This window comes from Frankliniella occidentalis, unplaced genomic scaffold (genome assembly GCF_000697945.3).
Source record: "Frankliniella occidentalis isolate FOCC.00 unplaced genomic scaffold, Focc_3.1 Scaffold145, whole genome shotgun sequence".
Lineage (NCBI taxonomy): Eukaryota > Metazoa > Arthropoda > Insecta > Thysanoptera > Thripidae > Frankliniella > Frankliniella occidentalis.
In genome coordinates, this window is record NW_026267272.1 from 83714 (window position 1) to 103513 (window position 19800).

Consider the following 19800-nt stretch of genomic DNA (forward strand, 5'->3'; position numbering starts at 1 on the left):
AGGAGGAGTGTTCGGGAACTGCCAGTCGTCTGATTCAAAAGAGCGTTCGAAAGGGACTCTCCTATACCTCCCGTATAGCTCCGTCCTTGTTTGCAATCATGGGGCAGGTATATGAGAGCCCCTCTTGAACGCTCTCCTGAATCTTCAGACGGCAGGAACCGAGGGGTGGATAACTCTTGAATTGGGTGTACAAATTTCAAGAATTGAATTTGAATTAGCTTGAATTGGTTTGAATTGAATTTGAATTGGACTGAATTGGTGGAATTGGTTTTGAATTGGTTTGAATTATTGCGATTTTATGTTACTGAATTAGCGTGAATTGGCTTGAATTGACTTGAATTGACTGAACATTGTCTTGAATTGGACTGAATTAGTTAAATTAGTTTTGAATTTGTTTGAATTAAATTGAATTGGTCTGAATTAGTTTGAATTGGGCAGAATTAGGGGTGTACACTTGGCAGGGGAGTTATCCACCCCTTGGCAGGAACGACCTTGTATAACGGTCAACACAGTGTGAGGAGGAGGGTGTGGAGGAACGCTCTCAGGGAGCTCCAGAATGCCCCTCCAGACAGCGTCTCGTAGCCTCGCCGTCTAAAACGCCGCCTCGGCGCAATGCCGGTCCAGAGTGTGGTGGGGCAGTGTGTTTTGTGCTGATCGCACTGCTGCGGTCATATGGCGATCTCCGGGCCGGTTCAGCCGCGGCGCGCCCGATGCAGATCAGATCCTAGAGCCGGGTGGGCCTAGAGGCCCCCGATTGCGTCCGAAACTGACAGAGAAGGGAGGTGCTCCAGTCGGACCATGCCTTCATCTAGTGGTAGAAGTTGTCAAGTAAAAGCTACCAGGTCTATATTATGGTCCTCGGCACCATATAGCTCCATCTCACTCCTGCCCGTCGTTTACGACGGGCGTAGGTCGCCCGGCCCGGCTCTGGACGCATTTGGTGGAATCAAGACGAACGGTACATGTCCCACGCCACGCCCACCTCAAGTCCCCCGTGTCTCTGCCCGCGTCCCGCGCACCCGGCCGGGGCCCCGCCGCGCCACGGGGCTGCGTTGCACCTTTCGCCACACACCGTCCTCCCCGTCGCGGGCGTCGCCGTCGCCTGTGTTTCCCTTTTCACCACTTTGAAGCAGCCGATTCCGATGTAAGAAATGGGTGTACCTTGTCTGCAACAGCGCCGTTATCGAGAGTCGCTCAGTCTGCCCGACCGGTCGGCAGGTGCACACACTCTCTCTCTCTCTCTCACTCACACTCACTCTCTCGCTCACTCGCTTTCTCACTCGCGTTCACTCCCGCTACGTTCCGTTTCGTTTCGTTCCGGCGCTCCCCGTTCGCGGACGCGTCTGCCATGCGACTGGCGGAACAACGTGGAGTTGAGCCCCGCCGAGCCGGGCTGGTCCGGGCGGCCGGGCCCGGCCCTGTGGTGGGGCGCGGTGCGGCGGGGTGAGGTGGGTTTGGGCGCGGTGGGGCGCGGTGGGGCGGGGTGGGTGTGGCACCCGGAGGAGCGGGGAGTTACCGAGGGCGCCCTGGGTTACCGCATTATGCTTGCACCGCGGACCAGAGCGGGGGCCGAGAGGAGAGAGAGGACGCCGCACGGTAGCGACAAATTAGCTTCAAATAAAAATTCGGGTTGGTAGGCTTTTTCTATCTTTAATAAATATTTTTCAATTGTACAGTACAAATGTATATACGCGTCCTAGTTGACTCGCCTATCACTAATATGAAGATCGAAGGATAAGAAGTGCCGCGGTGGGTGAGAAACATCCTCCTGGGTCGAGGACGAACAACAAACACGGCCGAGACCGAGAGGGAGGTGTAACGAGGTAAAGGGATTCAAATGAGAGCTGGGGTGGTAATGACAATGTCTATGTACGGGAAAAGGGCATTGTTCATGATCGAACAACGCAATACTATATTAGGCGGCTAGTAATCCTAAACAAAAATACATGCAAAATAACGCCAATTCTGCGTCATTCTGACGCAGGAGAACATGTGTGAAAGTCAGCACTGTAGAACTTAGGGTGAAATTTAGGTGCTGAGCTACCATATCTTATCACCGTCATAGCGAGCAATCAATCAATTATGAGAACAAGGTCAACGTTTACACACAATCTTGTGTAGCTCAAGAAAAAAATATATTGAAGATTATGGTACCGTTTAAATTCGCAAGCGATCTCAGGTTATTGGTGAAAATAAATAAATTCTAACAAATGTTAACAACAACTACCTTGTCAGAGAATCTTGCAAAAGTTCAATTACACACAGATTCATATTTACACAACTCACCACTTTCAAACAACACGTTACGCAAAATTTACACTTTGTACAACCTTTGACTCTAAATGACTATCTTCACTTTCCTTTCATTCTCAACCCGCAACACTCACAGGAAAATTCACAAATCGACTGCCAGAGTGGCCACTTAGAAACAACGTGAATTCTTAAATATTCTAACATTAACAGTACTTGAGTAAAGAGAGCACTTACATACATAAAGAAAACGTTCACCGGTATATCGGTCAAAGAATCGAAATGAGGAAACCTAGTAGTTCATCGATTGAAAGATTTCTTCGCAAAATTCTTTTTGATAAGGAGACACAAATGACCGGTATTGCTCCCCCGGGTCAGCGCGGGACGGGCGGGGAGCCGGGGGCAGCGTGGAGTGCTTGACGACTCGTCGGCCCGATCGGCACCGCGATGCCCCGCCGAGGGCCCTCACGGGACGATTTCCAATCAGTCCATGAGCGTGCGTCGTGTGGGCGCAGGGCCGGGTGCTCGGCGGGGTCGCGGCCTGCGGAGGCCGTGGGTCTGGTCTACAGGGTGCAGGATATGAGAGAGTCCGCGGCCTTTAGTCCGTGGCGTTGGGGTTGGTGTAGCTGAAGCCCTGGAACTGGGTCTGGTCCATGGAGTGCAGGATGGCCTCGTCGATGGGCGTGAGCTGGGCGCGCTCGTTGGTGAAGGTGCGGTCGAAGTATTGGACGTCCAGGGGATGTTGCTAAAAACACAGAGTGTGGTCGTCACGGCTTGTTTTTTATGATTTGAGGAAACGGAAACAAGAGCAGCGGACGCGGTGCAGCAGACTCACCAGCCTTGGTTTGAACGGGGCCTCCAGCTGGCGCCTCTCCAGGGACACCCAGTCGATGGACCGGAAGAAGGGCTGGTGGCACACGTCACCAGCCGTGCACTCAGGAGTGCCCAGCCGCTTGGTCTGGTCCTTCTCCAGCAGCTGCAACAAGGGGGTCATGGTGCAGTCCCTCTCGCTCAAGTGAAGTGAAACACGACTTCAAGACCAATAAAAATAAGTCATTGACTTGCTTTTGGTATAATCCACCCGGGCACATTGTCATGATTATTTTGACGTTTTGATAGCGATAGCAATGTCCACGTGCACGACATCGTCTCTCTCTCTCTCCTGCTCAACAGAAATGCAGTGCCGCCCTCTCACCAGCACGAGGATGTCCCGTGCCTCGACGGACAAGAAGCGGGGGTAGTGGGCCTGCTCGTTGCAGATGGACCAGAAGAGGTCCTCCTCGTCCAGGCCGGAGAAGGGTGACTGGCCGATGAGCATCTCGTAGAGCAGGACGCCGAACGACCACCAGTCCACGCACTGGTTGTACTTTTGGCCCTTGATGATCTGCAGCAAGAAGGAAAGGTACTTCTTTTTAAACTTTAAACTCAATAAGCGTACACCGATTCCTCCGTTTTTCTTATTTAATTTCTGATTTTTTATGAATTTGTATACTTCATTGTGAATTTGTTTTTTACTTTTTATCGATTTTTCCTTGATTGTTAGTGATTTTTTCTTAATTGTTTTCTGAGTTTTTTTGTTTTTTTTAAAGAAGGTGTACACTGTTTTTGTTGTTGTTTTTCAGTATGAAGTACCCATTGCGGGTGCTGATGCTGATGGCACACTTTTCAGTAGGTGAGAAGCCTCGCGTGTCGGTGTCGGTGTCGGTACGGGTGAGGCTGCGACACTCACCTCAGGAGCCATGTAGTCCGGGGTGCCGCAGAAGGTGTCGGCCGTCCGGTCCAGGTAGATCTGCAGCTTGCACATGCCGAAGTCGGCGATCCTAACGTGGCCGTCAAAGTCCAGCAGGATGTTGTCCAGCTTGAGATCTCTGCGACAAGACACGGGAAGGGCGTGCGTCACCAGACTGTTCGCGTGTGTATGAGGGTGCTAGGAGGGGGAGCGGCTAGCGCTGGCGGCGGGCCTCTCTCGCAGCAGCAGCGAACGTTGGGCTGCCTACCCACTAGGCGCACTGGCGCCGCACTCCCCACGGGCGACAAATCTACAGGGAGAGCAAGGGAGAGCGTCCGCAGATCGCTGCCAGCAGCTGGCAGATCATGGCTGAACGTCCTTTGGGTAGTCATCACCTGCTGCAATTTACTCAGGGTGAGTGTTCTGCGCTATTTTTTTCCCTGGTCATTCTGTACCGGATTTAGGCGAACGGGCAACACGGCGAGCGACCCACACCTACATGACTGAACCCGGTACAGTATAACCACAAAATGTAGATCACACACCCTGTCATAGAAGTTTGAATCAAATAACATTCGACTTTTTTAACGTCTGGTCCGGAAAAACAAAAGAAAGTTAAACGGTGCGGGTTTCATTTTAGTGGATGATCCATTTCTCAGGTGCTGCAGTTTCTTCGTGACATACCCAGCTACGAGAACTGCATTAAAACTGCGTCACGTCTAAACCGCCTCTAAAATGCGCGCATGTGCCGAAAATGCGCGTGAACGGGCCAGAAATACGCGTTTAAGACGGGACATGGAATTCAGTTTAGTTTCAGCAGTTTGCTCGTTTTTTGGTACCTGGGTCCTCGCCATTTCCTCACCTGTACACGATGCCCTTCTTGTGCAGGAAGCGCAAGCCGGACACGATCTCGGCCGCGTAGAAGCACGCGCGCCTCTCGTCGAAGCGGCCGCTCTGCTGGATGTGGAACATGAGGTCGCCACCGTTCAGGTACTCCATCACGAAAAACAGGTGCGACTGCGCACGAAAGAGAAGTTTACTTTAGAAAGACAGCCCTGATTGGAGGAAAAGGGGGAGGGGAAGGGGGAATGAAATTGAAAAAGGTCGATCTTTATTTACCCCGGTAACCCATTTCTTTGTCGTTATTTGTCGACCCCTGCCCACCTAAGGTGAACCGGGCTTGGCAGCGCGTCCCGATGCGCCACCCGCCACCCCACGGGGAGGGACCGACCCTTGCCCTGCTCGCCCCCCTTCACTCACGCCCCGCGCTCCTCCCGCGGGCATTCCCCCGCTCCGCCCCCGTCCCGCCCCCCACCCCGACGCGTTTGGCAGGCAGGCGGATGGTCCATTAGCTCGCGAGTCAGCCGGTGCCGCACACGAAATGTATACTACCCGCCCTCTCCCCCCTCCCTCACTCATCTTTGGTACAGGGCGAGAGGCAGCAGTGCGATGGCGATAGGATTCTGAGAGCGTGCGTCTTTTGGCGGATGCAGCCCAACTAGCCGGTCAGCTTTTACGATCGACTGAATAACAAAATGGATCCGTCGCGTGGAACGTTATCGTCTCGTTTCGAGAGTGTCCACTCCTGGCAGCGTGTCCGGCCCATATAACCACGTCATTGGGGCAGGGAAGTACACTACTACTTCCGGACTGGAGCGCGATCCGGTCCGGATGTGGGCTGGCCGCGGCTGGGACCGCCGCCGCCGCAGTGACCCCGTGAGCAAGGATCGGTCAGTTCAGCGCTATAGCCATGACATTCAGGAGACGGGTGGTTTGATGACACTCTGCGCAGAGCACAGATTCCGAGAGAGGCCGTGGCGAGTGCCGCAACAGAGTGTGATGAGAGTGCCGATGTGCACGTGGCACGCCTCACCCCCTCCTCTCCCCCTCTACAAGTAGTGTACCCGGCAGAATGGCAGCGGTTCAACTCGGCCCTTCCGCTCCAATCGACAAGCCACCGTCCCCCACTTGAACAACCCTCTCTCTTTTCCTATTCAACTATAGAGGGTTTCCGCTAAAACAGAAACGGAAACTCCACAGGTACAGAGAGAGTGGGTGATCAGCAGCGCCGTCCTCTTTTTCTGGCTATACTGTACTGGATTCAGGCGTGTGGGCGGTCACGCCTCACGTCGCACACCTAAATGCGATACAGTACACCAAAACAAAAAAAAGAAAAAACGGTGCAGATCATCCACGCTGTAGTTCCAAATATTCGCGATTCTCATGTCTGAGTCCGTACAATTCGCGTGGTTAAAAGAGGCATTTCAAACTCAATCCCGTCGACAATAGGGAGCATAAGATCTTGATCTTACTATTCAACGACTGACCCCGCAGGAGTAACTGCCCGCGTCCCTGCTTCCCCGTTGCTGCTTCTGTCTTATCCCCCGAGTCTTTAGCTAGGCGTTGCATCATCGCACCTCTATTTCGGCGCCTGATCTCCCCCCTCCCCCCCTCTCCCCCTCCCCATCTCTCGCTCTCTCGCTCTCTGCAACGCCCCATCTTCGACTACTCGGAAGCGCAGGGTAAACAGGTAGAACGAAATCGATCATAGTCGGGCAGAGCGGTGCAGAAGGAGGTTAACAAGGGTGCAAACTGCGGCATATTTTTAGACGTTTGCCTGTCTAATCCCCGGATTTCTCGGGTGATTGGTTGGTTTCCCGCCGCGCTCGCGCGCAGCTCGCGCAGCTCGAGCTGGCAGACGAGCCTTGCAGGAGGGGCTGGCACCACCCGTGGCCAGACCCGGCCGCGCCCCGTGAAAAATTAAGTCGGTAATCGTGGTGAACATATGTTTCACTGACGCCACCTCACGGTGTGGCAGTGACTTAGGGCTGATACCCACCTCGGTCTGGAACGTGCAGAACAGGTGGCACAGGTAGGGGTGCTTGGTGCCCAGGGCGAGCACCTTGCGCTCAATCAGCGTGCACTCCACGTCGTCATCCTCGAGCACCACGTCCTTCTTCAGGCACTTGACGGCGTAGTAGCACTCGGTGTTGGCGAGCTGCGCCAGCAGCACCTGAATCGGCAAAGAGAAGCACACCGTGATGATGAGCACGGGGTGCTAGGGGCCGGGGCTGGACGAGGCGACGCGCCGCCATACCCACCTTTCCGAAGCTCCCCTTCCCGAGCACCTTCAGGAACTGGAAGTCCTCCACCGCGTACTTCCTGAAGCGGGGAATGGTCGTGGCCGGCGGCGTGATGCGGCCCCCTTGCCTGGGCGCCGCCGCAGCCGACGACGACGACCTGGAGGAGGCCGGGCTGTCCTCGAGCCGCAGCGCCGGGTTCTGGGCGGGCGTCCTCGTCGGCGACCCGGGCTCCCGGGGCTCCGGGGCTGGAACAGGGCCGTCCAAAGTCATGGACCGGGAGAGCGTGCGCGCGGAGCCGCGAGGTGGCGGGCCGGGCCGGGCGGTGCGTGCCGGTTGGGTTGCCTACGCAGCGCGTGCGGGCGCCGCTCAAGCGCCCGACCGGCTGAGGACGCACTCGCAGCACGCCCCGCGCCCCGCGCACCTCCGCGCGCCCGTCGGCGTGGTATAAGGAGACAACCACAGCAACGCAGCCCACGCCATGTAAGAGGTGGCAAAACAACACATTAAGTTAAAATACTGTTTCTAGAGAGAGGATTATTAGCACACTAACGTGCCGTGCCGGGGGGTTGCAGTAGCGGGAGTGGGTGAGCATATCGTGTGCGACAGCGGCGGCCGCCGCTTGGCAGTGCCGTCGTCGGCGCAACCGGGAGCCCGCGAGGTACAGAGAGGAAGGATCCTCTCTCCGTGAAGCCATTACGGCGTTACGGCCTCATCCGCCGACTAATTCATCCCGAGAAGTTCCCCAGTTTGCTCCTCTCGCCCTCGCCTATTGCCGCTCAAAGGCGCGCCAGCTCGGTCGGGACCATTATCAGGGGCTCGCTTTTTGAAAACGCGAAGCCAAGCACGGCGTGTGCCAAAAGCCGCACCGCGCCGGTGCTCGGCTCAGCTCGGGAGAAAGAAAAATGGGCGCGGGCCGCGGACGGACAGACGGACGTCGGCGGAATATTTTTAACGAAGCGCAAGTGAAGTACTCGGTCGCGGAGGCGGGGGTGTTGTACACCCGGCGTAACCTCAGCAGTTGTCCCGGATCAATCAACTGTCGCGCGCCTCGGTGGAAGGAGAAAAGGAAGATTGAGAGTGTGTTCCTCTCAGAGTTATTTTTTGGGGGGCTTAGGGGGGGTAGAATAAGAAGGGACTGAATGAAATATGGGAGGGGTGCTGCTATGGGCCTGTCGAAAACGGCTGCACCGCGAGTTGTTACCGAGGTAATGACACCTGACAAGGAGTCGCACTTTATCGCCCCCAACACCTCACGACGCTCACCTCCCCTATTTTTCCCCTGCCCCCGCGGCGGGTTTTGGCCCGCTGCGGGCGGCAGTGGACCGCAGTGGTGCCGGGCCAGGCGGGGCGATGCCAAGGCAAGGGCCACACAAGCATGTAATGCTGCTGGCGCTGCTGCCCGCCGCGCTGCTGGCGCACATGGGGCTAGGTACACCCCGCGGGTGCGACCCTCGGGTACGGCTCGGCCCGGCGCGACCCGGGGCGTTATTTCAGGATCCTCGAAGCCGTTTGCGGACGTATGTCCCCTCGATATAGACCGGCCGGCGGCGGACGCAGCACCCCGCCCCGGGGCCCGTGAGCAAAGCCGTACGCGGCGGCCGCCTCCAGGCGCGACAAACCCCCATCCCCTGCCTCCTCACCCCCGCCGAGCCCAAAGGCGACCGTGAGCTCACCCCGCGTCCTGCAGACATCCTCCCTCAATTTACTTTCATGTCTTGGCATATGGCTTACTTCCTGCCGGCAGCCATGCCGTCTTTTCCACCATCCTATCATCCCCGACCCCTCCCCCTACCTCACATACACGCGCGATTACTCCCCTTTTCCCGCGCGCGCGACGGGTAAATCCAGCCAGGGGGGGTGAAATAAAGTGTCGACTACCACCGCGGTGACGTGAATACGCCATGCTGCCCGGCCTGGGGGGCCGACCTGGGGGATTTGGTTACGTGGGCGGCGTGCACGGCACGGTCAGGGGTGCGCAGAGGTCGGCAATGATGTGTGAGGGTAGCGATTTCGCGACCAGCGCCACGCCACGCCCCGCCGCTTAAGCTTGCACTCGGGCGCGCAGTGCATGGACGTGAGCGCGCCTGACACCTGGGGCTGCGCTGCCTGGCACTGGCACTGGCCGTGCAAAATGATTCAGTACAGTCGCTTTCTTTTCCTTTGGCGCGAAACTACCGGCCGTTTCTAAACGTGTACTACCCCCGCACCGCTTACGTCGGTGTTTGTGGACCCCTTTCGAACCACTTCATCGCCAAGGAGAAAAGAGGGACAGTGGCAGAACGCCCGGATAGAGGAGAAGCGTTTAACTAAAGTGAAACGAGGGAAGAAATAAAGAGTATGAATAACAAACATTTTTTTTTTCAGAAACAAAATACCGTCTTGATCTTCCCTCTATGAGTTTACTTTTCAGTTCGTCCGGGGAGCTAGCAGTTACACCGTCGAGCAGCACCCTTCAACCGCCACCAATTACACGCGAGAGTTACGGCCGCGAGGAAGTCCCCGTCACGGCGAGACTAACGGCGAGCAGCTCACGGGACTCGGTGACCAGGGTCCTGCCGCCCTGCCTGCGTGTTGTGTGCCACGATGACAACACACCAACTTAAGACTCTGCGCCTTTCAGATCATTGATTATTACTGACCACGAGAAAGGGGTAGTAGTACAGCAATTTCAACTATGCAGGGATGGGTGATATTTCGAAAATGTTTTATTGCTCTAACGTGAGCCTCTGCCTATTTTGGCTGGAAAACGGAAGGTTTGTCGAGAAAAATAAAAATGAAAATGCAAATGAGGAAAAGTAGGGAGGGTTGTCCTCAAGCGTGGCGCTTCTTCTAATTCCGTCTGGCCGTTTGGCAACGCTGCGACGTGACCATCCAAGCGTGACAACGACACGTCTTGCAACAGTGCAGCGTGAGCCGCAGGGTGAGCGAACTCGCCCCTCCCCCCCGTCCCTCCCCACCCGCCTTACGCAACGCAGCTCTAGCCGACACTGATTGGTTGGCGAGGGTGTCATGTCCCCCTCAAAATGATTGCTCTGCGAGACGCCCCTATGTTCCCGCCTTCTGCTCCCTGACCACCCCCACACCTGCGGCTCTTGTGGCCTCGTTTACGAGCAGATAAGGAAGGGCATGGCTAGCCAATACTAAAACAGCAATCTAAACACCTTTGTTTCACCTATTGACGTCCGACACCGCAAAAAACCGTTAAAAAACAAACATTTTACCCTGGCAATTGACGGAATATTTTTGAAATGAAAGATAATTAAAATCGAGTAAAATGATCATGTGATGATTATCTATTTTTGAAAATTTCTTACCCTTATTTATAAAAAATTCTTACGTAAATGAATTAAAGCTTGCTTCGATCTCGCTTAAAGATTTTTCTCCCTGGCTCCTGTGTCCTGCTGGTCCTTGCCTACCACCCTCACACGTTTTTCTTAGGTGCCACATAGACAAAGATGCCACGAGTCGCACCCCGACCTGTCTCTTTCTCTCTCGCGCACACACAGCCCCACAGACCGAGACACACACACACACTCATCAGCTGAGTGCCTCACCGGGGGACCCAAGCCCCGGCGTTGCATCAGTGAGCGATGTGATATTTTTGAGGCGCCAGGAGGGGCATTCGGACATCCCCCTTCCTGCTATTCTCCCCCCTACCCCCTCTCGCCCTCTTTCCCTCCCAACTCTCCCTGGCGCCAGTTCTTCTATCCGCATCCCACCCGATCCCACCTACTACTACTTTGCCTTCATCATTCCCGATGCGCTAGCCTGTCTGGCCCCACTCTGCGTCTTGTCCAAACAGCAGAGTCATCGACCCGGCCATGCACCCCGTCCGTCCTGCACCCCGCCCTCCCCACGCGGGTACTTACGGAGTGCTTGAGGAGCACTTTAACCATGATGTGGTACTTACGTTTGTTTTTCACCGAGCGCAGCGCCTCAACTATAAGCTTCTGGTTCACGCCGCACAGGTTGGGCATCAGTTTCTCACACTTTCTGTGACAGTTGACGTCACAGTCTGCAAGCACACGTCACATAAACTACTTTGCACTCGTTCACACACTGCTTGAGCAAGAGCGGAGCGCACAGAAACAGTCCCCATGGTGGTGTTTTCCCCCTCCCCTAAATATTGTGGTGACGTGTATGTTGTGGTGTTGTGTTTGCGCGAGTGATGGCACGTTGGTTCCAGAGAGTGATGCGTTAGGAGGGTGCCGATTCGCTACACCACGACAACAACGCCTCCATCCCCTACCGACGTTGCCGTGTCGGCCATTCACTCAAGGCTCGCCGAGCCCTTGCGCTCGTACAGTGGACATGCGGCCACTGGGACTGGCTGGCTCGCTTCTGGTCCCGTTTCAATGGCATTGAGACTTGGCTCCGTCTGGTACAGAGATGCGGCGCCCATTTGCCCGGGACCTCGCCCGGGGCCCCGCCCGACCGTCCGTCCGACCCACCCTCCCTCCTCGAGTTGTTGAGGGGGGAGAGGGGGCTACCCCACACGGGGCGGGGAGGCGGGGCAGGGGGATTGACTTCCTATTCCTAGCAAGGCCGAGGGAGGAGGCACCAGGCCCACTGCACCTGTTGGAGGAGGTGCAAGGGCCTAGGGCATCACCACGCCCCGCCTCGCCTCGCCCCGCCACGCCACGCCACGCAACGCCACGCTTCACAGCGCAACGGCCAGGAGGGCCTCGGGCAGGGCAGGGTCACAGACGCACGCGGGGCATACCTTGGCACTGACCATAGCCGTACCCACAGAGGCCATCAATTTCGAGCCAATCTGTCTCGACGCACTGTCTCGCTCTCACACACTTGGACACGACGCCTTTCTGCCTCTTTCGTTTCTTCCCTTTCTATCTCTCTGTCTCTGTCTCTCTACACGCCCTTGCCCGTGAGGGAAGACTTAAAGCTGCCAGCCCGGCTGCGAACTCGTAGCAACATCAAACAAGCACATTCACTACAAAGCGAGCAGTTAATCTCGTCCTCTCATTAAGTCACTGTTACAACAGTTCCTTCCGCCTAAGGGGCTCTACACCAACACGGACGCACACTCACAAAGCGTTAGTCCACAACGCATGCAGCTAAAACGTAAGCCCCTCCGGGAGACGGGGCGGCGCTCGAGCAGCGGATAGCGAGGACCCCGCTAGGGGCGCTGGCTAGGAACAGCCTGCCGAGGCCACCCTGCCCCGCGGTGCAGCTCGGGGAGGGGTGTAATGAAATGAAGTGCAACTACCCTGCCTCAAGGCAGCTGGACTACCGGGGAGCGATGCCGGGCAGCTGTCGAACCCGGAGTCGGACGACGACGTACTGGCCCGGGCCTTCCCCTTGGTGGACTTCCCAGTGGTGGACTTGAGGGAGCCCACCTCCGACTCGTCCGTCTCCTCTTCCTCCTCCTCTTCCTCGCCCTCCCCGTCCGACGAGGTCTCCTCTTCCTCCTCCGAGCCGGAGCTGGATGTGGACGACGAGGATGAGCTCTCCTCGTCGGACGACGTCAGGATGTCGTCATCCTCCTCCTCCTCCTCGCCCTCGCTGCTGCTGCTGCTCGGCAGCCCCTCCTCTCTGCGCTTCTCTCGTCGGCGCGCCGCCTTTCGCGCCTCCTTCTCCGCCTTCTTCTTCTCTGCCTCCTTTTTCTTGATCATCTCCTGCTTCTGAAGCCACTTGTCCCTGAACTGCGACCGGAACACGAAGCAGTTCTGCTGGAGGCGTGCCCGATTGATGTTGGACGCACCCATGGCTCCGTTCTCCTGCACGAGAGCCACCCCGGGAATCATCCTCAGCGCCCGCCTGTTCTTCTCCTCCTCTTTCTTCTTCTGTTCCCGCCTTTTCCGCCGCCGCCGCCTCCTGCGCTTCTCCTGTCGTCTTTTGGCCTCGGCCTCCTCGTCGATCGTCTCCTGTGTTTTCAGTACCTTTTCGGGCGCCACCGGCGTCAGCGCCTCGCCCGTCAAGCTGGCCTTCCTCTTGGCAAAGGCCTCTGCAAGCGGCGACAGTGGTGGAGCCTTTTTGTCGAGTGGAGAGTTTGGAATGGATTTGATGCCTTTACTCACGGCCACAGGGGTCAAGGCGCTCGGAGACCACGGGGCTTTGGGCCCCGGTGTCTTCGGGGTGGTGGCCGTCGGGCTTGCCAGGTCGATGGAAGTCACGGCCGGTACCCGGGACAAGGGTGGGGGTTTTCCCTTGCGGGAAGTTTCTTCCCCCTCAGTCTTTTTGGTTTGGGTGGCTGCCACTCCAGACGGAGTGGTCGGGGTCGGTGGGGCGGCCCCCGCCTTCCCCTTGCTGCCCGGAGAGCTCTTGTCACTACCGGCAGGGGACTTTGGCGCCGCCTTGTCCAACGGTGGGGCACTATCGGCCGCTTGCTTGGCTGTTGTTGGGGTTTGAACCACAGGCTTGGCTGTTGTCGGGGTTTGAACCACAGGCTTGGCCGTTGTTGGGGTTTGAGCCACAGGCTTTGCTGTAGTTGGCGTTTGAGCAGGTGTCTTTGCAGCAGATGGCGTTTGAGAGCACGGCTTGACATCTGCTTCATCCAACGATTTAGATGAGGTTGTGAGGGTAGGTTTCGATAAGGTAGGCGTGTCCACAGACGAAGTCTTTTGGAAAGGTTTTGGTTTGGCTGCTGTTGGCGTTTGTAAAGGCGTCTTTGCTGCGGTCGGAGTTTGTGGAGGAACTTTGGTTGCCGATGGGGTTTGAACAGGAACTTTAGCCCCTGTTGGAGTTTCAGGGGCATCTTTGGCTGCCGTGGGAGTTTGGGGGGGAAGTTTTGCCGCTGTTGGAGTTAGAGGAGTAATTTTAGCTGCCGATGGCGTTTGCGGTGGCTCTTTGGTCTCTGCTTGTGTAGGTGGCTTAGCCGCGGATGGAGTTTGAGGGGAAGTCTTGTCTGCAGAAATAGATGGGGCAAGGTTCTTCGTGGCACTATCTTGCTTCGTTAGTGCATCCGATATATTTTTCAAATTTACCTTCGGAGTCATTGGAGTTTCTACTTTAGCCTTTGTTGTAGTCTGAATTTGGACAGAAGTGCTGACCGCCTTGGCTGCTGTCGGCGTCTCGACAGCTCCCCTTGTGGCTTTTGCTGGAGTGCCAGGTGTCTGAGGGGGAGGTTTCACTGTGGACGGAGTTTGTACAGAAGGTTTCTGTGCAACAGGGGTCTGAGCAGCAGTCTTAGGAGTTTGCGGCACGACAGCAGGAGTAGAAGGAGTTCCTGCTGAGGTTTTCACTTGAGTTTGGGCCGCACCCGATTTCTGTGACGGGCTTGGTGGTACAGTCTTCGTAGGGGTTTGAGGTACGCTCTTAGGCGCTGATGAAGTCTGTGCCGAAGGTTTCGCTCCCGCGCCAGGTGTTTGGACCTCCGCTGCCTTTGACGTCTTGGCTGCGACTGGAGTTGCCTGGGGCGACGAAGTGGCAACCTTGGGTGGGTCATCCTTGCTCTTCAGGGCCTCCACAACTGGTACCTTAGGCTTGGTGATGAGCCCGGACCCACTGAGATCCAGAGTGTTTGGTCTGGCCGGCGGGGTCGTGGGGGATTTGACGGTATCCCCCTCTTCGACGTGGCTGACTTTCGACTTGAGTACCATCTTCTCGTCCAGCTTGAGGCCCACTGTCTTGTTTGGCACCATCTTCCGGGAGGGCACCCGCTTCGGATCGTCGCCCTCCACCACCACGTCGTACACGAACCGCCGCGGCGCCTTGGGCGAGTGCGTCACCTCCACCTCCACGTCGACGAGCTTGAGCGCGGGCTTGGGGGACGCGGGCTTGGCGGGCTTGCCCTTGAACGCCGTGGGCTTGAGCTCGCTGTCGTCCATGCTCGTCTCGCTGATCTGCGCCAGGCCCGGCACCTTGGACGCGGAGCCGCTCTTGGACAGGGACGCGGGCATGGCGGGGATGTGCAGAGTGGCGGTGATCTCTCGCGAGCCGCGGCGCTTGACCGACAGGCGGCGCTGCATCAGCGGCATGGGCGGCGGCTCCACCTCGGGGTCCTCGCTGATGGCGTCCTCCAGCATGAGCAGGTCCGAGCTGCGGCGCCGGGACTTGTGCGGGGCCACCTTGTGCTGCGAGACCTCGATGTCGGGCGCGGGGAAGCCCTTGTACGAGATGCGCGTCGAGCCCCTGCGCACCGGGTCCTCGTGTGTCATCTCATCCAGGATGAGCTCGTCGAGCACGTGCAGCTCCTGCTCCTCGGCCGTCTCGTCGGCGGGCTGCGCGCCGTCCTGGTCGGTCTCGTCCTCGGCGGTGGCTGGGTTCTGCTGCAGCGCCGAGGCCACGGCGGCGATGGCGTCCGCCTGCACGCTGGACTTGCGGCGCGGGGTGTTGCGGCGCACGATGGCGTGGTCGTTGAGGCGCGCGGCCCGGCGCCGCTGCCTCTCCTCCTCCTCCTCCCGTCGCAGCCGCTCCTCCTCGAGGGACTTGTCCTTGATGAGGAACTTCTCGACGAGGCGCTCGCCCGGGGTCTTGAGGCGGTTGCGCCGACGCTCGGCCTGCTCGGCGGTCTCCTACGGGGGCAACAGGGAGCAACGTGAAAGCAAACAGCGGACACCCCCTCCCCGCCTCTCTATAGTCCCACCGGCTGTACCCGTGCACCGCGGACCCGCGCCCGCTGCACGGTGCCTTACGTCACGACAGGCTCCAATGCCAATTCGTAAGCAGTGCCCTTAAAATTACTTTGTTTCGTCCCCCCTGCCAAATAAAGAACATCGATCTTCAAAGAGTTTTTCAAAGTATATGAAACGTGCAGCCGAAGTAGACACAATTACCCCCCTTCCCCAATCCAACCAACAGTCAACCAATACAATTTTCTTATTCCGTGGAGAAAAATTAGTAGCCGGCCACTGGCGTGATGCGCGGGCCAGTCGTAGTCGTCCCTGTTGTGTCTCGGGCGCGTCGCGGCGCAGTGCCGCACAGGGCCAGAGCGGATCGCCAAGTAAAGTGCCCGGTCGGGCTGGCGGTTAAGTACACGATGCCAAAGCTTCTGCTTAATTGCCCGTTCATGAGGATACACAGACAGAGGCATGCACTTCAACGGGTAACGGGTCAGCCCTTGTCGACACAAACAACCGGGTCGGCACGTCTCTCTTCGGCGAAGCGAACGAAATGATTTCGAAGAGCCAAAAATGATGGTCCTAATACGATTCACAGTATTTTCCATTCCTTTTTAGAAATTGATTCTTTGCTCCGTTTTCAAGTTTACTGTTTGTTCTGTGCACACAGAGGGGTATGCAGAAGAGCCAGTATGACAAGGTTGACTGTCCCCCCCCTTTAAAAAAAATTGGCGCCGAGAAAAAAAAAAGATTGGCTGGGTAAGACGTGCCAGCGCTCCGCCCCGCCATCCGATCAGATCTCGAGCGAATGTCTTTCACGGTTACGACAAAGTTCTGACGGTTCTACGATGTTCTTAGCATCCTCTATATTCAATGTTCCTCTTATCCTTCATGAGACCCAAGAATAGTAAAACTAGTGCGGAGGGGAAACAGTTCGGTACCAAAAATGATAAAAGAAAAACTGTGATATACTCGCATAATCACTGACTCCCCATCGATTTTAGGACAAAATGTCCCGCAGCTAGCTGCGGCTCGCGGCTTTACTCTTCTCCACCCTCCAGCCTACCTTCCACGGCCGCCGCGGTTGCGCGTCTCTCTGGAGGTAGATGAGGATGCCGTTCAGATTGGTCATCCCAGACACATCGTGCTCACGACACAGCGATCCGCTCGACCGCGGGGTACTGGCCCCCACGGGGCCCAGGGACTGTGGGAGACCCCCCAGGGCCCCGGCGCGGCCCCGGCTCGGGTCAGGCACTGCATTGTATCAACTGCCAATCGAGTGACGCATTGGTCCATCGCTCAGCGACATACAGTCCTGCACCGCGGCTCCCCGCCCCTGTGGCCACTGGCCACCTCCACGAACACAACCTCCCGCGGCGCCCCAGTGGTGCCTTGGAGCATGCAGTCCTAGTTACACCACCCCCGACCCACAACTTAGTGACGGAGGCTTTCTTAGAACCCTTCCTTTGTTTACCACAGTACAGTGTTTACTGTTTGTCGTTGGCACGTAAAGCTGCACGTTTCATATGTTTTGAGCTAGCTAAATTACAATTAATTTGACAGACGCGTCCCCCTGTTTGCCGGTTGTTAGTCACCTTCTTGGTCCGGAGGCGCACCACGGTGCGGTCCCTCTTGATGGTGCACTTGCCGGTGCCGCCGCGCTCGATCACGGCGCGCTCCACGGCACGCTCGGCGCGCACCCTGTCGACCTGCAGGCCGTCCGCGGCCGAGGAGGACGACGGCGGCGGGGCCGGGGCGGCGGCTGCCGCGGAGGACGCGGCCATGGAGGAGGGCGACGGCGAGACCGTCCTGAGGGCGGCGTTGGCGGCGGCCGCGATGGCCCTGCGGCCGCGGGGCTTGGACACGTCGATGTCGGACACGTCCATCCACTTGGGGCGCGCCGGCCGGTACCCGGAGCTGTAGCCCATGCTGCGTGCCAAACACCCTGGTCAGCACTGCACCCGACACCTTCCCCCGCCCGCCCCATCCCACCTCCAGTCGGACCCGTCACCCCTCAATGTAGAGACCAGCCTGATCAGTCACTTTAAAAGTGTGTGAAAAATGCACGTTGCTTGCTACAAACGCGCAATCGTGCCACATAGAAAATGGTTTCATTGAAATACTGGAAATAAAAGTAGATCAATAGAAATGTTTGTTTCTGTACACGGATTAAGGAGAGCGATTTGGGGGAGGGGAGGGGGGTCGATGCCCCCATCTCGTCACCAGTGTGCCATATCTAATAGAAAGGCAATTTGCGCTAAAAAAAACGACCGTCCAGGTCCACCAAGCCCCACACCGTAAAGCAATGGAAAATCCTTTGAGTCAAGAGAAAAATTACATGACATCATCTCATAAGATCAATGGGACCATTTTCTAGGTATGACTCTCGAAAGACATTGTATAAATGGTATTCAAGATGAATCGAAATGGGAATGAAAAAGAACATACTGTAGAGTCCTCTGATAAGTATGCTGTTATGAGAATATGTAATGGCGACCAATGTCTTCTTTAGCCTAGTAAAGAAGGACAATGCGGGAGTAGACAAGAGAGTTTCTCACAACGAGATCTCCTCAACCGCGCAGTAGAGGGGTCTCTGAGGAACAGCAACATCAGCGACTGCGTTCTTTCCGTTAAAATCCGTTTAGAATAATTCGAACATAATTTTTCGGTGCCACATACAGGAGAGCCACAGGGCGAACGTCATCTAACAAAAAATTGTCGTGGGTAAAACACGGTTAATGATAGAAAGTAACACGCTTTTGAGAGCACTGAATCAGAGAACAACGACTTGTGAGTGCACAGCGTCGGTTCCACAAGGTCATCTACATTGTTTTCACTGAGGTGACACGCCTACCCCGCGAATCGAAGGTGGTTTTGGGGGGACGGGGCAAGAGGAGCCAGGGGCCGATCTGGAGGCGAGCGCGCGGGCCTCTGGACGACGGCGACGTACCGGGGAGACACGGGCGACACCCAGGATCGGGTGTCCATGTAGTAGTTGGAGGGGTTGCTGATGGAGATGACGCCTCCGCGGCCCGCGTCCAGCCCGTAGTTGAGCACGGAGGACAGCATCTTGGAGAAGGCCCCCGAGCCGGACGACGTCGAGTACGGGGAGCCATACGGCGAGCCGTAGGGGCCGCCGCCGCCGTAGCCCCCGTACGCCCCGTAGTAGTCGCCGTACAGCGGCATCGTGAGGGAGGGGGGCGGCGGGGGTGTTGTCCTGGAGGGTTGCGAGGGCGGGGCTGCGATCACATGGCTCGCGCGGGGCGGGGCGCGCACGAACGCGTCGGTCGCGTCGACTCTACTGGGGACCGCTCTACGCTGGCTTGGCTACGCACACCAGGCCAGGACGCCGCTAGGCCCACAGCGAGCCGACCGCATACCGTCCGGATACTGACCAATGGGCTTGCCAAGCACACGGCCCAAGCCAACGCGCCGCCCCGCGCCCCGGCCGCACCGCCCCGGCTGCCCCGCCCCCTGCCACCGCGGCCTGCTCCACCTCCTCCTCCTCCTCCTCTTCTTCATCTTCTTCTTCTTGGTCTTTATGTTCTCTTTCTTCTCGACTTTTATTTCTCATCCAGTCGCTTGATTCATTTTCTCTTCACTTGCAGTAAATTAATATTTTTATCTTGCCTCGCTCTTGCCGCTGTTTCTTTATTTTCCTCCGCCCTTTTCGCCGTCGTGCCTGTCTTCATTTCGTTCTTGTTCCGCGTGTCCCTTCCCGCTCGCTTTTGTTTGGCTTCCCTCCGCCCCTCTCTGTTATTCTCACGGGACCGCGGAAAGGGCAAGCGGCCGGCCCCGCCAACAACACCACCACCTGAACTTCGACGGCCCGCTTGTCGCGGTCGGCGTCTGCAAAAATAAGCCAGCCCCCCTAAAGAGATCGTTTCAAAGCGGGGATCGCAAATTCTTGCCATTGCTTATTATTAAAGTTTAATGGCATTGGGAGGCATGAGGTAGTAGCAGCAGCACAGCAACAGGCATGCAGCGTCAAGGTGAGAGCAGGCTGACAAACTGAGGAGGGAAGTTTAGTGGGAGAGTCTCCCTCCACAGGTGCGAGTCCAACCGTGCGTCGCGCAGACGACCGGGCACCGGGCAGGCGGGACATTTTGGCAGACTGACTTCCCTCTTCTCTCCCCCCCCCTTCTTTCCCTCGCTTTTCCTCTTCCACACTCACACTTCGACCACCTCCCCCCTTTTATTTAATTCTTTTCTACTCTCC

The 19800-nt window shown here is 57.0% G+C and overlaps 2 protein-coding genes across 6 annotated transcripts in view; both read right to left on the reverse strand.

The window, feature by feature from the left end:
* LOC113216039 (uncharacterized) overlaps positions 1-1355 on the reverse strand; it is a 41367-nt gene extending 40012 nt beyond the window's left edge. The window contains exon 1 of the mRNA XM_026435735.2: positions 1162-1355. The gene's annotated coding sequence lies outside the window, so the exon portion shown is untranslated. The remainder of the gene's footprint in view (positions 1-1161) is intronic.
* A 279-nt stretch (positions 1356-1634) lies between these two features.
* LOC113216031 (putative protein kinase C delta type homolog) overlaps positions 1635-19800 on the reverse strand; it is a 31197-nt gene continuing 13031 nt past the window's right edge. Inside the window, exons 1-11 of one of the 5 annotated variants that reach the window (XM_052270973.1) lie at positions 18532-18978; positions 17177-17510; positions 13439-15536; positions 12290-13408; positions 7081-7307; positions 6819-6992; positions 4842-4996; positions 3980-4118; positions 3446-3634; positions 3086-3226; positions 1635-2995 (exon numbers count right to left, since the gene is read on the reverse strand). In XM_052270973.1, the coding sequence (XP_052126933.1) occupies positions 2849-2995; positions 3086-3226; positions 3446-3634; positions 3980-4118; positions 4842-4996; positions 6819-6992; positions 7081-7307; positions 12290-13408; positions 13439-15536; positions 17177-17510; positions 18532-18767 (4959 nt within the window). In that variant the 5' untranslated portion in view covers positions 18768-18978 and the 3' untranslated portion in view covers positions 1635-2848. Of the gene's footprint in view, positions 2996-3085; positions 3227-3445; positions 3635-3979; positions 4119-4841; positions 4997-6818; positions 6993-7080; positions 7308-10972; positions 11078-12289; positions 15537-16647; positions 16802-17176; positions 17511-18531; positions 18979-19800 lie in introns of those variants that run through there. The other 4 variants (XM_026435719.2, XM_026435718.2, XM_026435720.2 and 1 more) reach the window with 4 other exon arrangements.